Genomic DNA, 19,306 nt, shown 5'->3' on the forward strand with positions numbered 1-19,306 from the left:
TACACTTCACCACATTGTTTTTGCATATTTATTTTATAAAATTTATCACCTAAATAGCTGTAAATAAGTATTTAACATTTTATACAAATCTCTTAATTTCAACAATAACAAAAAGGGTTGCAGCTTGACAAGTAATAAGTGTTGCCATATCAGATATTTTGCAAACGAATGAGAAGAACCAAAATAAATAAATACCCCAAATGCAGAAAACAAATGCCCTATAAAAAGATTAATATAAGAAAGTTTATGATATTCACTCTATGTACTATATGTAAGGGAAATGAAAAGTTCATTCGAGTAGAAATACTTTCCGCATTGGCGGCCTTCGGCCTCGCTTCAAAAAAATAACCCTGGTCGAGCCAACACCGGGAGTTATCAAAGTGGGGGAATTGAAATATTCTTTCGTGTAGAAATACTTTCCGCATTAGCGGCCTTCGGCCGCGCTTCAAAAAAATAACCCTGGTCGAGCCAACACCGGGAGTTATCAAAGAGGGGGAATTGAAATATTCTTTCGTGTAGAAATACTTTCCGCCTTGGCGGCCTTCGGCCGCGCTTCAAAAACATAACCCTGGTCGGGCAATCACCGGGGGTTATCAAAGAAAAGGTAATACGAAAAGACTTTGCATTAGTCAAAACACCATTATGGTTTGGTTTGGGGTATAATCCTTCTTTTTACTGTTTAATTTTATTCTTTTGATTTTTGCGAAATATTTGATGTGGCAACACTGATTACTTGTCAACCTGCAACCCTTTCTGCTATTTTTTAAACGAAGATTTGTGTAAAATGTTAAATATTTATTTACAGCCATTTTCGTCATAATCTTTATAAAATAAATATGCAGAAACAATGTGGTGAAGTGTAAGTGTAAAATAAGTGCAGAATATTAATAAAATATTCAGTATATATTGTGAAAATTCAAGATAAAAAAACACTTTTTTCAACTTTAAGTGCGAATATCTCGAAAACTATAAGCTCGAAACTTATAGCTGCTTCTTAATCTGGAGAACCTCCTCTTTCCAACGATACCCATTTTATTACCGAAAGCCTGGGATAGTATACTAAAGCCGACCCTCGGGGTGTCCTAAGTCGCGTAGAATTACTTTCTGCATTGGCGGCGCTTGAAAAAATAAAGTTTTCCCAATAAGAATATAATTGAAAATTGTGAAGCTAATACATTCATTCACTTAGCAATGCGCTTAGTTACGTAAATTTGCAACAACAGTTATATACATACAATTTTTTGTTTTGACACTTAATTTTTTGCATGCAGCATCCTGAGTTGCAATATTATATATATTAGTTCCTGGATTCTTATTGTTGGTGTTCAAACGTATAAGTTTTTTTTTTAGATTTAGATGGATTTTTAGATTTTAATCGGCTATATCGTCGAGTTTACCTTGCATATCTGCGTGACTATGCGTTAAAACGCATATGTCATCCGCATAGTCTAAGTTTTCAAGCCGTATCAAACGGTCCTCTCCTTATTCCTCTTTCTTTACGCTTTGAGTTCCTCATAACAACATCCAGAACTGTGTTAAAAAATAAAGGCGACAAAACACCTTTGTCGCACGCCTGTTTCGACAGGAATGCTGCTACCAAGTTGGCAATCGTGCAACACGCGACAACTGGACCCAGAATACAAGCCCTTTATCAGTGTAATGAGGGTATCCTTTACATTTCAGATCGCTCCAAATCGCATGGTGACATAGCGTGTCGAACGCTTTCTCGAAATCTATGAAAGCTAAATACAGTGGGGAGCACCACTCCGGCTGTTCTACGATTATTCGCAGCGTGTTTACATGATCAACACACGACCTTCTGGGACGAGAGCGGCCTGTTTTTTTCTAAACCCTTCGTTTAGTTCCGTAGATAGTGTAACTCTTATAATTTCAGCGATAACTTTATTGAGACAACTTATTAGCGTTATTCCCCTCCAGTTATTGCTTATTGTGAGGTCACCCTTTTTTGGAAGATTAATGATGATACCTTATTTTAACTCTTGGTTGAACATTTTGGACCGCCAGAAATTTTTAACGAGGGGCAGGATCAGAGAGGCACTATATATTTTATAGCCATGGTGATCTCGGCTACTTTTGGACATTCCACGGAAATAAGGGGGTTATCTATGTGTACCTTGCATTTGCATATATGGTCTGCATTGTCAGATTTAACCAAATCTCAAGCTGGGTTTCCTTTGATGTGGTGATATTGCCGTTATTATCTCTTAGGTGCCTAGCAGTTGGCATGGAGTGACATAGAGCTAGTTGTCTTGTGAATAAGTAGAGGTCTCTGCTGCGATTCGTCACGGCTGCAGCTTGAGTCTTCTTCGCGATGTCATCGACCCACTTTCGCTTGTCACGCCGCACGCTCTTTTTATCTCGCGGGCTAGTGTTGAATACTGCCTTTGTAGCAGTGCTTTTATATTACGTCTGTTTGACCTGAGGTGTGTGTTTTGTTTATAGCCGTAATTTTTAGTTGCAATGTAGCTAAGAGAAGATGCTGATCGCTGTCTATATCTTCACCCCGTTTAACTCTTACATCCAACAGAGAGTATCGCCATTTTTTGCTGATTGTGAAGCGATCGATTTGGTTTTTTACCAAACGATTTGGTGAAGTCCAGGTGGCCTTATGTATGACTTTGTGAGAAAAGAGTGTACCTCCAACGACGAGTTGGTTGCCCGCACACATTTCTGTAAAAAGGACTCCATTTTCAGTCATACTCCGATTCCATGCCTTCCCATTACTTCGCTGTAATTGGTATTTTCAGGCCCAAATTGAATGATTATAACGACCTGTCTAGCTGCTCATAAAAGTCTTCTTTGATGGAGATATCGGTAACATTAGTGGGAGCGTAGCATTGTATACAGGTTATATTACGGGCACGGGAACGAAATCTCGCCGAGATTATTCTGTCATTGTGCGGTTTCCATTCTATAAGAGTTTTGCGAGCAAAATTCGACAGCAATATACCAATATCCCTGTTTCGAGGTTGATTTCTTGGTTTGCCTGAATATAGAAGGTGCATACCCGCGGTCTTTACTTCGCCAAACTCTGGCCATCTGATTTCAGATAGGCCAAGGACGCTGATGAAGTCGTGGCGGTTCTAAGAGCGTCCGTATGTTCCAGTTTCCTACTTTTATACGTGTTTACATTGCAAATTTCGTCATCATTTTATGGGGTTGATTTATATTGTTTCTTCTTGCGGCTTCTATAATGTTTAAGAAGGATGACTGATTCAATGTGATTTTAAGAAGGATGACTGATTGGGCCATCGCACCCGAACCTAGTGCTGCCAGCGAGCCTCCAGGCCAGCATGTGGGGTGTAGAGTTTCCTCTGTGTGGGTTGAAGGGTTTACCACCTATGTGCTCGGTCGACAGAGCCTCGTTAGCGGTAATAGAGATCACCAAGTCTTTTCGGACAGTGGGTGAGGTCTTCATTTGGAGAAGAGAGGTTTTATATTCACTTCATTCCCCCATTGGATCCGCCCAGTTGCAATGGGGGAAGCTGATTCCGACTAAATCCGAAAATAATGTTGGTGTTACTTTGGAGCTTTTCTGAAATATGTCGACGATTCACATAACTATACCGACGGGATTTCGGACGCGACAGACTTTTGACAATTACTGAACGTCATTCATGGAGGAGCTATTAACACGTTCATTGACTCCCTCACCGTGAATGGCGTACTTGGAGTCAAATTGACACACCAACTAGAAACTAGAGTGAAATCAGCGGAACTTCGTTCTAGATACTGTAGTAGATTAAACTCCTACCTATCCAGACAGAACTCCGAAATACCCAATACATGTCCTGCATGCAAAGAGTTCCCGCAAGATGCTGGAAAAGTTACCACCTTTTTGTACGGCCAATTAACCCTACTCTTATAACAACCCTTTTACTTTGCTTGAACCGTATCGAAATAGCTCGTTTCCTGAAATTGACTTATACCCTTGACAGACGGCGCCGTTAACTGTTTTGATCGTTAAAACCGTTGCTAACTCCGATCTCAACCCTCCAAATTTTGGAGAGTTATAGTATGTTTACATATGAAAATAATCTCGTTCATTAATCTAACCGTTTACATATAGCCAAATGAGATTATCAATTATCAAATGTGTTGTATTAAGGCCAACTGCACGTTCAGTATTTATCATGATAGTTGAATCTCGCTCATGTATCATGATATTTATTGAATGTGTACAATGCAATATTGATGGACTACGATCAATATCACAAAATATTTAAATATTTGAACATCTGTATCGTGGATCGCGAGATAAATATTGAACGTGTGACATATTTTGTGATTTAACGGTACGAAACGGCGGATCGCAATTCTGCTCAAATTTTAAAATCAGATAAATATTAATAAACATTTATTGTCTATACAATTTTGTTTAAAAAAAAATCATTGGTACAAGACCTTCACTCCGATGGAAAGGCCAGGTGGAGAAAGACCTAGCTGCACATATTATCACTAATTGCGGTTACACAGCGAGAAAACAAATGACGCGCTGTTGTTAACTCGACATGTATTTTGTATTTGCAGCACCGAAATTGCTAAAGGTAAATTTTTTTAACAGGTTTTTGTCACTTCATGCAATGTCCTGATTGCTAAATAGGGTGCGTAATTGATGCCAAATGTAACTGTTCTTGATTTGCGGAAGACTATACTTTGGAAATCTTGGTTATCTTCATTTACCAGAATTTGCCTATACATTCTTTACGATTTTCTGACCTCAATATTTTGAAAATCATGTTGTAATTCATTCGTACAAATGACTTAATTTTAATATTAAAATTTCGGATATACATAGATGCATTTTGTAATTCATTTCCACAGCGTTGATGACATTATTTCCTAAACTTTGTAGATCATTATTATAAAGGCAGGATAGGTAAGCCTTGAAAACATTGTTAGCATTTATGAACAGTTATGATAGTTTTCAAATTTAATTCAAACAAACACAAACCCCGCTAGTCTTCTAGTGGTCGCCTCAAATATGGCCACCAAACGAGCATCTTCTAGACGATCTTTAAGTACCGATTTTCGCATGCTTATTGGAGTTGTTGCCGATTTGGTATGTAATTAACATAAATAACGAATAATTAATGTTTTGTGAAATATTGTTCTTAGGAAACTACGATTGGATTTTTATTGGCAGGTGTTGGAGAAACAAATGGTTCTCAACAATTAGATAAAAACTTTATGATCGTAACAGAAGAGACATCGCCTCATGATGTGGAACATTTTTTTACATATTTGTGTGGGCGCAGAAACATAGGAGTAATTTTTGTTGCTAGTGATGTGATAAAAATCTTGACACAAGTTATATCTCGCGTTACTAAAACTATACCAATTATTTTAGAAATTCCCACTAAAAATACAATTGTCCAATCACTTGAAACAAAGCACCAAGCTTCAAAAAAACAGAAACTGAGAGATGCTAACTAAATTATCAATATATATGTATGTACATGTATGTATTACATATGTAATAAATTAAATACTGAATACATTTAAAATCCTTGAGGAAACACGTATGTGTGTACAAATAAACTTTATATTCTATACTACCTTCGAACTTCCATTGTGATTCAAACAAGCAACAGAGTTGCTGTACTGCTGTAATTATTGATTAGCAAGAATGCACCCAGCATACCGTTTATTTCAATAGTCTTATAGTGTTATTATTGAAAAATTGCTACGGTTTGGGATTTCACCTAAGTATGTAATAGTACCTCACCCATTGTCCCATTAGCTTATGAGCCAATTCTCATGCAAGCATGTTATATTATTCTTACCGTTACCTTAAACGTTTCGGTGTCGTTAGAAAGAATTCTTTAAAACATATTCATTGAATGGGGTTTACACAGTATCAGAAATAAAAAAGAAATCAATCCACTAAGTTTAAGTAAGAACAAATTTTAAGTATTTAACTTATCCATCCAACGTACAGGGATATTAATGATGAATTTTTTTTTTGTTTGTGGATTGATAACATAAATATGTATTGCAAAATAAAATCCTGTGTTCGTCATTTCTTCTACGTTAGTCAAAAATATCAAGGGCTATCTCATGATTGTTTGAATGACATCATACGTCTTTTTATTAATTACAAAGTAACTCTATGGAATGACGATGCAAACCCTTGCTTGGTTGAAATTCAATAATAATTATACCATACTAAAAATTCGAATATTTGCACGTTTTAGTTTTCAAGGGGGAAAAGTGTACACAAAAAAAAAATAGCAACATAATTGAACTCTTCATAATATATTGTTCAAATAATTTTTCTTCATTGTATTACTGCTTTATCTTCGTAATAATATGTGCAAATTTAATAATTATTATAGTCAGCTTTTGTGGGTCATGTATTATCAGTAGTCATATTCGTTGTCCTATAGAAAGAAAGCAAAGTTATTAATAAAATTGATATTTATTTTCTGTTAACTTACTTTTAGCGTTACTTTAGCTGAGGACCGGTATCTGGTCTCTTTTTCACTCAAATCACGATCCCTGGTGTGCTTCGAACGTTGAATGTAATCGAATTTAGATCCATATCGACTTCCATATTCATTATTATCTCTATCTAGCTCGGTATCAACTCGATCGTCCCTTTCTTTTTGCTGTACATCTGAAGGTAAGTTCATTTTATGGCTTTCATTTCGACGTTGTTCATTGAAGTTATGAAAACTTCCTCTATAAGAATTATTTCGTTCACGAAAACTGGCATTACCACCAGCGAAGAATTTTTGGGGACCACCAATTGTTCGAATATCTCTTTCCCTATCACGATCGTCACTTTGACGGCTATAATGTCTGCTTATAGGCGGAGTCGTTGTTAAATTGTCGAATGAAGTCGGTTTTTTTGAAACTTCCTCTTCTTGTTTTTTTTCGTAATGATAAAAGTCGTCAAAAATTGATGTAATATGCTTATAGCAGTGGAGTATTTGAAGAACTTCGATACCTTTAGCATTAGGCACCTCTTGCGTGTCGCGTGAGTTCGTAACAGATTTATTCTCATTATTTTCTAGACGTATATGCCTTAATTTTATGTTCGGTACGTCCTTCACATAGATCCATTTAACTTTGAATTTTCCTTTCCACTTATCTTGAGACCATACGCTGGATGTAGAGTTATAGTCAACAGCGGTAATCATTTGGGCCATTCCACAGAAATGACCGGAACCATTTACAGAAAAGAAGAGAAGAACTTGTCCGCCCTCCTTTTGACGTTCTTTAAAAGCATCGTCTAATCGCTTATTGCCATGATCGGTTGAACACCAAATTTCATACTTTATACTTCGATGAATATCATCTTCGGAATATGATTTAATAACAAAAAATCTAAAAAATAATATTATAACTTAAATTATTTGTACACATTTTAGACATATAAAAGATACCTTGCTGAAGTGGCAATATTCAAGTCAATTTCCAAGGGATTATAATTGTTTTTGTCATATAATTTTTCAAGCACTGCATTTGAAACTTCTGGAGTTATTTCGTCAATATTCTGACTTGAATCAAAATTTCGTTCGCCAATATCTTTTAAAGTAGATTCTTGTTCCGCCAAACGAGTATAGTTTCTACGCTCCGTGAACCGACTTTGATAACCACTATTTCCAATATTATTATCGGAACGTCGAATATGACCTAAGTTCGTATTTCCAGGCGCCCGATTGTTTTGTTCTAAGGACTGTGAAGACCAGTTCTTACGTGAACTACTTATAGGTGAAGTTCGCACGCGTCCATAATTACTATTATTGTAATTCGATTTATTTTCTTCACGAATATATTGACTTCCTTTGTGGCTGCTATCTGTCTGCACCTCTGTTTCATAATCACATCCAACTCCAACTATATTATTGGGATCAACTGCAACAAAAGATTTATCAGTAGACGGAGGTGGTGATGGTACAGGAGGAGGATTATTATTTGGCAATTCCCATGTATTAACATCCAAGTTATGTTTTCCCGGTACCATTGGCGGAGGGGGCATACCAGGCCCTTTTTTCTTATGACTTAATGTTGAAAGATTAGTCTGAAACCATATAATAATATATAAATAATGCAAAAACTAAGCTTCTTAATTTGTTCATTACCCTTAAAGCCAATTTAGCTGGCTGCGAGGCAATTGAAGCCCATGTCGTCTTTTTGGGTGCAGCAGAAGCTGTCGTAACAGTTTTCTTATCCTCAAGTGGCGTACTTACAATTGCTTTGTTCTCAAACTTACTCATTGCATACACATTTTCTGTTCTGATAGCCTATTAATATTTAACTTCTTATTTACCCACTTAACTTTTTTCAAAGACAAAATTTCATTACCCTGTTAATGTTTGAAGGATTGTCGGTCATATGTTTTCCTTTTTTTTGATTCCCCCATGGATTTGTCTGAAAGTCTTCTCTTTTCGTATGATTAGAATTAGCTGTTTTCACATGCTTTTTATTCGAGTCTAAAACAAAAAGAAAATATATATAATAAATATATATATATATATTAAACATTAATAAAAACTAACACTAAACATACCAGAGCGGTCAAATGTTTGAGACTTTGAAAAATTAATCATTTTTAATTATTATTTGATAATTATTTTGTGTTTATTGTTTATGTTAAACTCTGTATTAATACCCATATACATACATACTTAATATTAGGATTTTCAAATATTCGGTGAGTTTTATACAGTAAATAGTAAAATTAAGTGAATGTATAATCCTAGATATAATGTGGTAAAATAGTTGAAATCCTGGAATTACACCAGCTCGCATATGCTACAGTCGTTGAAAAATACTAAAAACGATGTTTAGTTCTTACCATTAGAAACTATTTTTAATAAAAAACTGAAGATGTTTTCAACATATAATACTAAATTATTCTTAGAAAAACGTAAAACTATTTTATCCACATAGAAAAAATTAAAAATTATAAAATTCTAAATTCAATAGGGAAAAATACTTTAAAGTGATGCAAAATAATGTTTAAAACATAAAAATTATATACGCCAAGCCAGAAATAAGTATTAACAATTTGACACAAATCCTGTTTGCTTTTTAACTGATACACAGCGTCATAGCACTGGCATTAATAAACTTCTACAACGTTCGACAAGAATGAATTTTGAAACCGTTGATCCAGATTTGTAATATTTTGAGTACTAACCCGACGATCCCCATTCCATAATATTGACCAAACTTTTTGCAACCCGAGAAGTATGCTTCGGATCATTGTTTAGTTGAAAATTTCAAATCACTCGTCAAAATCTCTTCCTCATTCAGCAGCATTATATTTAGGAGGATCAAAACGTACTTTGTTGTATCCATATTACCGTCAAAACTATGAATTGGTTTCGCAGCGTACCATGAAAAGCAGCTCCACAGAATTATTGAGCCCCCACCGAACTTTACAATTGGTGGCTTCGTGGTTGGCACGGTGTGATGAATAAAACTATTATATATTTTCTGTTTCAAAAAGAAAAAAACGTGTTCGCCTACAGTTTAGAACCCGACTCAGTAGAATTGAAGTTAAGGCAATTCAACTGCAGACCAACCAAACTAAAGTTTGGTATTACGAATTTCGAACATTTTTCATTGTAGCTGGATTCAATTTGTCATCTTTAAAATGTGAATATTTTACAGATAATTAACTAGATTTTTTATAAAAATGTGAATAAATATTAAAATAGAAAAAAGTCATGATTTTATGAATTTATGGCCAAAACTGATGTATTGTAAAATTCAAAAAGGCTTCGTGATCATTCGATTCCATTGGAACTTCCAAGCACTAATTATGTCAATATATGTTGGCTATGGTGCCTTTTTAATAATAGCACTGTGATAGTTTTTTTCAAAAAAAAAAAAAGACAAGTCCAAATTCGACGGTTTCCCCCAATTTCGGGTCTTACGAATCGAACTGCATTATTACTTTTTTGAGTTACAATCATGGTTTCATACAAAAATTTTTGTTGAAGTTTTTCATCAAAGTGGCCCATTGTAAGAGAAAGCACATTTTTCTTCGGTCTCTTTTTTAATGTTGACTTTTTTGGTAAACTTTCTTTGGAAAAGCTTCTCAGAATAAGCCCGTCTTTAAGTTCTTAAATTACTGTAAACCCCAAAATCAATGTTTTTTGTGTCCTTATAGCCAATATGTCGAAAAAACTGAAATTTAATCCATTTTTTTAAGGTTTTTTCCCTCACGTTTCGTCAATATTTTAATTTACCCTTTGATACTTATACATTAAGTGACATCTTGTAATAGTAAGAAACTTAAGCAAAGACAACGTTCTGAGCAAACTAACCATTAGAAAAAAAAACTTAACAAAATTTGTATTTTTTAAAAAAGCTACACTAACTATGTTTGTGTGCTATTTTATTTTTTTTTGTATATTTTAAGTGTTATCAATAAGAATCATAAATTTGGACACAATATTTAAATTAAATTTAATAACACTATCAGTGTCCAACACAAATCAGCAAGCAACGAGTCAAGCTTTTTACCACTGCACTGATAAGAAATAACAACAAGTAACGTTTGAAAGAAACGTTAAATGCTTGCCTAAGAGTCAAAATTTAAGCATAGATTGCAGAGAATAGAGATAGAGGGAAAAAACATTAAAAAAAATGGATTAAATTTCAGTTTTTTCGACATATTGGCTATAAGGACACAAAAAACATTGATTTTGGGGTTTACAGTCATCTAAGAACTTAAAGACGGACTTATTCTGAGAAGCTTTGCCAAAGAAAGTTTACCAAAAAAGTCAACATTAAAAAAGTTAGAGACCGAAGAAAAATGTGCCTTTCTCTTACAATGGACAACTTTGATGAAAAACTTCAACAAAAATTTTTGTATGAAACCATGATTGTAACTCAAAAAAGTAATGATGCAGTTCGATTCGAAGGACCCGAAATAGGGGGAAACCGTCGAATTTGGTCTTGTCTTTTTTTTTACTATCACAGTGTAGTTATTGGTGATACATAAATTATTTTCGTTTAAATAAGGAACAATTTTTTTTTACTAAATTAGATGAAGGATATATCGAAATTATGGGCCACTGACGGAAAATATTACAAATTCAATGGAAATCATTTTAATGTTAGACTAGCAAAATCCACGAAGGATTCGAATGGTATGAAAAGAAAAAAAGGACGATGTGACTGAAAAGGAGCAAAACGCTTAGGTGTCATCATGTTCGCGTTACTCCTACAAATCCTCAGTATCTTTGTTTTCAACCTCTGAAACCTACCTAACCCTTAAATGAATGTGGGAGAGATGGAATTTATAGATGGCATTGCGAATACAGAAAAGTGCATGTATATTTTGGAAAGATATGGCCTTTTGTAGTCATTTGTGTTTAAACTTGACATACAACCAAATAATCGTGGAATCAATTGGTTTAATCATTGAATTCCTTGTATGAAACCATGATTGTAACTCAAAAAAGTAATAATGCAGTTCGATTCGTAAGACCCGAAATAGGGGGAAACCGTCGAATTTGGTCTTGTCTTTTTTTTTACTATCACAGTGTAGTTATTGGTGATACATAAATTATTTTCGTTTAAATAAGGAACAATTTTTTTTTACTAAATTAGATGAAGGATATATCGAAATTATGGGCCACTGACGGAAAATATTACAAATTCAATGGAAATCATTTTAATGTTAGACTAGCAAAATCCACGAAGGATTCGAATGGTATGAAAAGGAAATAGGACGATGTGACTGAAAAGGAGCAAAACGCTTAGGTGTCATCATGTTCGCGTTACTCCTACAAATCCTCAGTATCTTTGTTTTCAACCTCTGAAACCTACCTAACCCTTAAATGAATGTGGGAGAGATGGAATTTATAGATGGCATTGCGAATACAGAAAAGTGCATGTATATTTTGGAAAGATATGGCCTTTTGTAGTCATTTGTGTTTAAACTTGACATACAACCAAATAATCGTGGAATCAATTGGTTTAATCATTGAATTCCTTTCGAACGAAAAATATTACGTTGAAATCATTGAAAACCGTATCGAAAATACAAATTTCGATCGAAGTGAACTCACTTACCGAAGTGATAAAATACATTCCGCGGCTAATAGATCTCTCTAATTTCGAAATCATTGAATTTGCAAAATCGAAAATATTGCTCGAAATCTATCCGTTGGTGAGTGAGTTGCGGAAATTTAAAAAAAAAAAAATATAAATTTTGGAAGTATTTATGGGTATAATTACTAATGATGGGTATTTAAAAAAAAATTTAACAAAAATGAATTTGATGTTAAAAAGGGCAAAATCGTATAACGCATATCTAAAATAGGCCCCTTCATCCAAGTAACTATAAGTTCACTCGAGGAGGGGGACAGTTTTGAACTTTTTTTAAACGAAACAAAAAGCAGAGACAAATTGATTTATTAAACTTGCCGAATTTGTCGACGGCGGTCGATAAAACAGTTAGACAGCGGCTACGTTGGCTTGGTCACGTTGTTCGAATGTGCAAAAGCGCTCCAGCTTTGAAAGTGTTCGATGCAGTATCCGCTGATGGTAGCCAAGGAAGACTCCACTCCGTGGGTAAGACCAGGTGGAAAGGACCTGTCAGTACTTGGGATTTCCAACTGGCGCCAAACTGCCAAAAGGAGGATCGCTCCTCCGAATGGCGCGCTGTTGTAAACTCGGCTATAATCGCGTAAGTGGTTGCTACGCAAATTAAGAAGAAGTACCTTCGTAATAACAAAATATCCGATTCCAATTTGTATTTATTTATGTTGGAAACCCATTTAATAATCAAACACATAATATGTACACACAAGTAAGAAAATATTAAACATCTCATCTAGTGATGAGCGATTTCAGTGATTGTTATTCACTGCGATTTTATATTGCTATTGCAATCGGAATAAAAAAAAAAACGAAAAAGAATTTGTACTCCACATTTTTTTAATTCATCACATTTGCATATTTATAAATTTTAACAATATCCAAAATTTACCTCTTTTTATAATCACAATTGACTAATTCATAAATTATGGGTACATTTAACTGCTTCCGTAATCACTGTAACCAAATTATCGAAATTGTAACTAAAATTGGAATTGTGATCAATCACTGAATTGCTATAGCTACTGACTGCCAAAGCTAACTAGAATCACTGAACTGCTATAGCTACCGTGATCTAACTAGAATCACTGCACTGCTATAGCTAACTATAATCACTGAATTGCTATAGCTACCGTGATCTAACTAGAATCAGTGAACTGCTATAGCTACCGTGATCTAACTAGAATCAGTGAACTGCTATAGCTACTGTGATCGAACAAGACTCATTGAACCGCTATAGATAGAATCAGTGGACAGGTGGGACTAAGTTCGGGAGTAACCGCACATTTAAAACTCTCCGTGTATATATTATATCCAGTAAACTTAAATCCCTTATATTTCCAATATGTGGATTTAGTCATCTGTATCCTTATACAAATAAGTGCAATAAGATTATGGTATATAACGTTCAGATAGTTTTCTGATTATGACTCAGAATTGTTTTAACAGGTATGAAAGATGTGCACTAAACCCATACCCATATATTGCCTCTTCAATCATCGGATATGAAACCAATCGGAAATTTGTGGACTCATGTCAAAGGGCAGCTGGCGAAATACCCAATTCCATTAAAGGGGTTGTGGAGCGGACTCAAATGTTTGGAATGCAAAACAACCCAACAACAACAACAGGTTGGGCATTTACATAAAACTAATGGTTTTTGGACCAAATATTAATTATTATTTTGTATATTATTATGTTTTAGTATCACAACGAGTGCAAAACTTTACTATTGAATTTTTTTATGTTATTGTCAGGCGGTATCACACCACAAGTTAAGTTTTTGTGCAAAGTTTTGTTCCGATATCTTCACTGGTGTTTAACTTATATATTGTAAAGTGAAACAATCTTTAATATTGTGGTGTAGTGAAAGTAGGTGTGGTTGTGAATCGATTTCGCCGATTTTTAAACTGTAGCATTGGGACGATAGATTTCGTTGAAATTGGTCAAGTAGTTTCTGAGACCTCTTTTTGACCTATAAGTGGGTGGAGCACGCCTACTTTAAATTTTGTATACATATTTACAAATTTGAGAGTAGCTCTTCTGTATCATCTTTTACCGCGAAATTTAATATTTATGGCGTTTTCCTTACTGAATTAAATACTTATTAGTAGTTTTTAACATAAAGGGATGTAGGCGTGGTTATATGCGATTTCCTCCTTTTTATACTGTATAAGGAAGTGGCTATAGGAAATAACTATAAAGTTTGGTTGAGATAGCATTAGTAGTTTACGTACAAACAACTTACTAGGGGGCGGGGGCACGCACACTTTTCTAAAAAATATTGGAAAAATTCTTTGTTCAATAACAAGATAATATTTCAAAAATGTGTGCAAAATTTGAACAAAATTGCTTCATAACTTTTCGCGATATCGTGTCCACCGAGATTATTTTAAACAATTATATTATTTTATAGGAAGATTGTATTTAAAATGTTGAAACCCCTCTAACCTTTATGTAAATAATTTGAAAATCTCGTAGGCAGGGAGTTTGATAATCCTAATACGAGGTTATAGGAGGCAGGGAACGTATTTACCCGATTTTATCCATTTTTTTCACAGATGCACATTTTTATAAGAGAAAGATTCACTATAAATTTCTATAGACTATTTGAAAGATTTGCCAATATTAGCCACAGACACTGAGGACTACAATTACGAACATACTTTTTTTTACCAGAATGTATTTGAAACCTTAAATATTTATATTAATATCCCGGATTTTATCCAGCCATGTATTGTTCGATCTAATCCTGTTTGTATCGGTAAATTATGTTAATTATGAACAACCACTATTATATTAATAATGGTTTTGAACCGGGTACCGGTATAATGCCTAGAGGAACGAAATTCAGTATAGACAGAAAAGTTAATAGTAACGATAAATCAAACTTGTATATGGGCTTGACATGCTACTATTTGTGCAAAGTTTTAGCAGATGCGCAAAAAGGCAAATCTTGCCGCGAAGAAGTTGCAGAAAAAATTTACATGACAAATTTCGTTTTAGTGGCATAATAGTTGTCATTCAAATAATATTTTTAGGATTTTTAATTTATTTAAACGGAGTTTTTGTCAAATTTAATAAAATACCGGATTTTTATTTTCAATAATCTTTATGTTCACAAATGCAAATATTTTGATGGGTGTCATGCTTGAATAAGTGTCATGTAACAGCATCAACAGACATAACATCAGCTAGGTAAACTACGAAAAGTTGCTAGAAATTTCTGCATTACCGAAAAAGTCTATAATAATGTAAATGTTGTGCACTAAATTTATAATTTCGTCGGCGGTGTCACGCCTATTGTCCCTTTTTTAGAGCGATTTACATGTACCCATTTCGTTCTCTCCTTCTAATAAAGTTTACTACTTCTGACATTTTTCTTTGGTAAGTCACCATAATATCAATAGTTTAGAACAAAAGAGTTCTATGGATGTGCGTGGTTGTTATCCACTTTCCCATAGTATATAAATACTTGAGGGAAATATTTGTTTGATATGTACAAAAACATATTAGATGAGAGAGCCACGCCCAAATTTTAATTTTGTAGCTTTGTTTATTGTGTATAGCCCTGTATAGTTTTTCGGAATTCAAATCATCTCGTCATAATGTCTCTCTGGTAAATATAACTCTATATCTATCATGGTTCAAGTGTTACAAACAGTCATATTTATATTTTTAGCAGGATACAATATACCAACTTAAAACAGCACACAATACGAAATGTTCATTTGACGAGTTAGAGATCTAAGTTGAGATTTTTAATAAATCTATAACATATTAAATTAAAGAAATATTTAATATATATACATATATACATATACTCGTTGGCCAATTCATGTTCATTCCATCACTTCTTTACATAGTATTCCATTTCTATAATTTGAACTTTTACTTTCCTTCTCCTCTTACTCCCACGAACTATCTATTTCTTACTTACTTATAAATATTTTCTTGATTACTTTTAAACTAAATAACCCTTTCTTATAAAGATAAACATAAAGTAGTTATATTCCATGCTTAAGCGAATGCATATTATAAAGATATATGACCGTTCTTTAATTTTGTTAATCTTTTTCATATTTATGTAAAGAAGTTTTGTATAAAAACCCATTTCAACAAGTATAGAAATTCGTTACTTCGGGGTTTTTATGCTTCTATTTGTCTTAATAATAGTATAGCGCATTTATGCCAGAAATAGACCAGTTCTAGCAATTTTGTCCGACTAGTTGAAATTAATTTACAAAACAATGGATAAAATAAGTATTTTGAAGTGTGATAAGTGCAGACCCTTTAAGCATTGGACGATAGAACAAAATAACGTAATATATATGTATATATGTGTGTATAAACACCTAATATTTAAAATATGGTATGGTATCTAATAAACATAATTAATCAATAATGTCAATGTAATGTTATATATAAAATTAATCCAAAGGAAGTAATCATTGGGATGATGCTATAAAAAAATTTTAACTTACCAAAACTGTTTTGCTTTCTTGGCTTTTGGTTATTCCAGGAAACATGTTGACTCTCCTTTATATTAAATGGGGGATATTGAAATTGCATTGAACTCTGATGAGAACCTAATAAGTGGATAATAATATGGAATGAATTGGTAATTTGCGTGAATATTTTGACACAACATACATGTATTTTCATCACCAGTAGGTGATGATAAGTTTTCATAGGAAGCTTCATCGACTTGCTGACTCCATGGAATATTTCGCTCCTCTACGTTTTTTGCTTTGTTTGTACCAAAAATTGAATAAAGGCAGATATATACAAATGGAAATTTAAGTTTACAGTGTTTTGTAATAAATTATAAGACGTTTTAGTACACTAGTAAAAATGGGCGCTTTACCTGTGTTTCCTGGTGTTTTCATCTGCAGCATAAAAATATATGCATTAATATATATATTTTAGCACTTGTAATAATTTTTTATCCAATTCAATTCTAAATTTACCTGTTCTGAAACGCTTGTAGACATTTGCCGTGAATTTTTGTATTGTACTTTTCTGTGATGAAAAAAAAAACGATTTATCGACCGGATATCGAAATAATACTTTTGTTTACCTCTTAAAAAATAAAATATGTACAACAAAACACGCAAATTAACTTTACACAATAATTTATTTAAGTTGGCAGTCAAACACTTGATAGCTAAAGTTGTATATTTTTATTTTATTCGACAAATGTAAAAACCGATAAGCGAACAAAAAGCGACACATACACCAACAAAGAACACACGATTCGACGCATAAACTTCAGATATGTTTCATTTCCATATATCATATTTTCCCTTAATAATTTCACGCATCTCTAAGAGATCTGTTAAATGAATAAGTCAACGGCCTCCCCACAGTGTTGCCAATACTATTCAAAATAATACCGCGTATACACTCCCTAAAATAAAATCGAATTTACGAACTTTGTCCTTATTACAATATTATTTTGTATGTGTTTTAAGTTTAAGATTTATTAAACATTTTAATATGGATATATTTATGAAGTGCGAATGTAAGTATTATTAGGATAGTTGCGAATTGTACTTTAAAGCATACGAATTAAAACTCTGACGGCTGGATGTCAAATTGGATTGGATTCTAAAAATTCCCACCCCAATAGGCTGGTGAATAGGCGATCAGAGAAGATATTAAATGGTGGTAATATTTCGTGTTTATAGCGGTACAGATGTATATCAAATTGTAAATTTATTTCAGACCATTATTAATTTTTTTACAATTCAACACCAACACAGTTACCAGTTTCTACCACAATTCAATACAAAGAAAGTGTTAAATATGTACAAGTAACAAATGGATCTGCAAGCCTCCAATCGGTAATTTAACAGATGTTTAAAGCCGCATTTACAATACTAATACCCCTATCGTTTTATCCATAGTTTTCAGCTTTTAACAATGTGTATAAAAGCCTGTGTCTTGTGGAATGAGGATGAAATAAAAGAAGGATAGATTCATAGAACTAAATCCACGTTTATAAACCTTAATTTAGAACAAGAATATATTCTTATAATAATAAATCATTAACTTCCTGAACTGCACTCCGATTACGAACTGGTGGACTATCAAAGATTCAAAATGCTGATTGGGTAGAAACAATACCTGTAGTGTTCCAACGGCCATATACTCACTAAATTGCATCTTAAAAAAGTCATTTAGACTGACTGACTGACTATTGTCGTAAGACAAATATATTTCCAATTTCGTTAATTTCAATGGTATATATAATTGAACTATGACAATATCGTCGTATAACTCTTGCAACTCATCGTTACATTGCCTTCGGTATTCGCCGTGGTCAATATTCAAGGTACAATAAATATTCCGCAAAACCATTCCTTCGAAAATTTCTAGATGCTGTTGTTGACATCACGTGTTCACCATTTCCTGGTATAGTCGCTGTCATTTAGCGGGCTGGAGAAGGGATCCCTCCACAAACTATGCATACTCTGAGCATCAACCACTAGATCACCTCTGGGGGTGCCTATAGTGTGCTTCTGTCTTGACACATTTTGTTAGTCGTCGAATCTTTTCGCAGACTTTTAGAGCATTACCAGCCAGCCAGCTTGTCAATCTCGTATTTTGGTATCCTTCTTTTTTGTCTGTAAATGTGTCTCGCTTCCCTCTTTCACTCTCGTTATCTATGCCATCACGCTCGTCCGAATAATTCTCTTTCGACTTGCACTCCTACTCTCTGAGGACACTCATCAGCATCTCGATAAGGTAACTGTAACGGCTTCTGCGTACTGCTGCATCTGAAACAATTGGATTTATGCAACGAGAAAAAACGAGCTGGTATGATGAGGATTGAAATCGGACTGCCTACCTCACAATCGTAAATTCGATCAACCACAACACATAAGGGTGGGATAGATACTGAAAGCTGAAACGAGACGTAACAGATAGAGTCCGAAATGCGTGAGTACGAAGAGCCGATGGATTGTTGGCCGAGCTATTCAAATACGGCGGCGAAGGACTGATAAGGTGCATGCATCAGCTTCTAAATGTGCTCTGCCCAATCTACAAAAAGGGGACCCCACATCTGCGGCAATATGGTCCTATCAAACATACTGCGTGAAAGACTAAATCCCATCGGCTACTCTGCCTAAATTTCGCGGGCTACGCACATTCGATTATTGTTTTTTTCTTTTTGGTTTCATAGCAGTTTTATTTTGTTTGGGAGAGGCAT

At 34.1% G+C, this 19,306-nt stretch overlaps 2 protein-coding genes across 4 annotated transcripts; one reads left to right on the top strand and one right to left on the bottom strand.

Moving 5' to 3' along the window:
* Window positions 1-4,865: 4,865 nt before the first annotated feature.
* On the top strand, window positions 4,866-5,576 carry LOC105215781 (V-type proton ATPase subunit F-like). 2 transcript variants are annotated; one of them, XM_029042571.2, is made up of 3 exons: window positions 4,866-5,083; window positions 5,140-5,310; window positions 5,372-5,576. In XM_029042571.2, the coding sequence occupies exons 1-3, from the start codon at window positions 5,006-5,008 to the stop codon at window positions 5,441-5,443; spliced, it is 321 nt and encodes a 106-aa protein (XP_028898404.1). In that variant the 5' UTR covers window positions 4,866-5,005; the 3' UTR covers window positions 5,444-5,576. The 2 variants fall into 2 exon arrangements, with proteins under 2 accessions (XP_028898404.1, XP_011188198.1); XM_011189896.3 differs by having other exon boundaries at window positions 4,876-5,083; window positions 5,140-5,576.
* A 620-nt stretch (window positions 5,577-6,196) lies between these two features.
* Window positions 6,197-17,344, bottom strand: LOC105215782 (YTH domain-containing family protein). 2 transcript variants are annotated; one of them, XM_011189898.3, is made up of 10 exons: window positions 17,171-17,344; window positions 17,061-17,112; window positions 16,958-16,979; window positions 16,744-16,839; window positions 16,575-16,679; window positions 8,335-8,462; window positions 8,112-8,273; window positions 7,413-8,050; window positions 6,462-7,353; window positions 6,197-6,404 (listed from the first exon to the last, which is right to left on the bottom strand). In XM_011189898.3, the coding sequence occupies exons 2-10, from the start codon at window positions 17,082-17,084 to the stop codon at window positions 6,384-6,386; spliced, it is 2,088 nt and encodes a 695-aa protein (XP_011188200.1). In that variant the 5' UTR covers window positions 17,085-17,112; window positions 17,171-17,344; the 3' UTR covers window positions 6,197-6,383. The 2 variants fall into 2 exon arrangements, with proteins under 2 accessions (XP_011188200.1, XP_054081434.1); XM_054225459.1 differs by having other exon boundaries at window positions 17,061-17,332.
* Between the last annotated feature and the right edge of the window lie 1,962 nt (window positions 17,345-19,306).

This window comes from Zeugodacus cucurbitae, chromosome 2 (genome assembly GCF_028554725.1).
Source record: "Zeugodacus cucurbitae isolate PBARC_wt_2022May chromosome 2, idZeuCucr1.2, whole genome shotgun sequence".
NCBI classification, from domain to species: Eukaryota; Metazoa; Arthropoda; class Insecta; order Diptera; family Tephritidae; genus Zeugodacus; species Zeugodacus cucurbitae.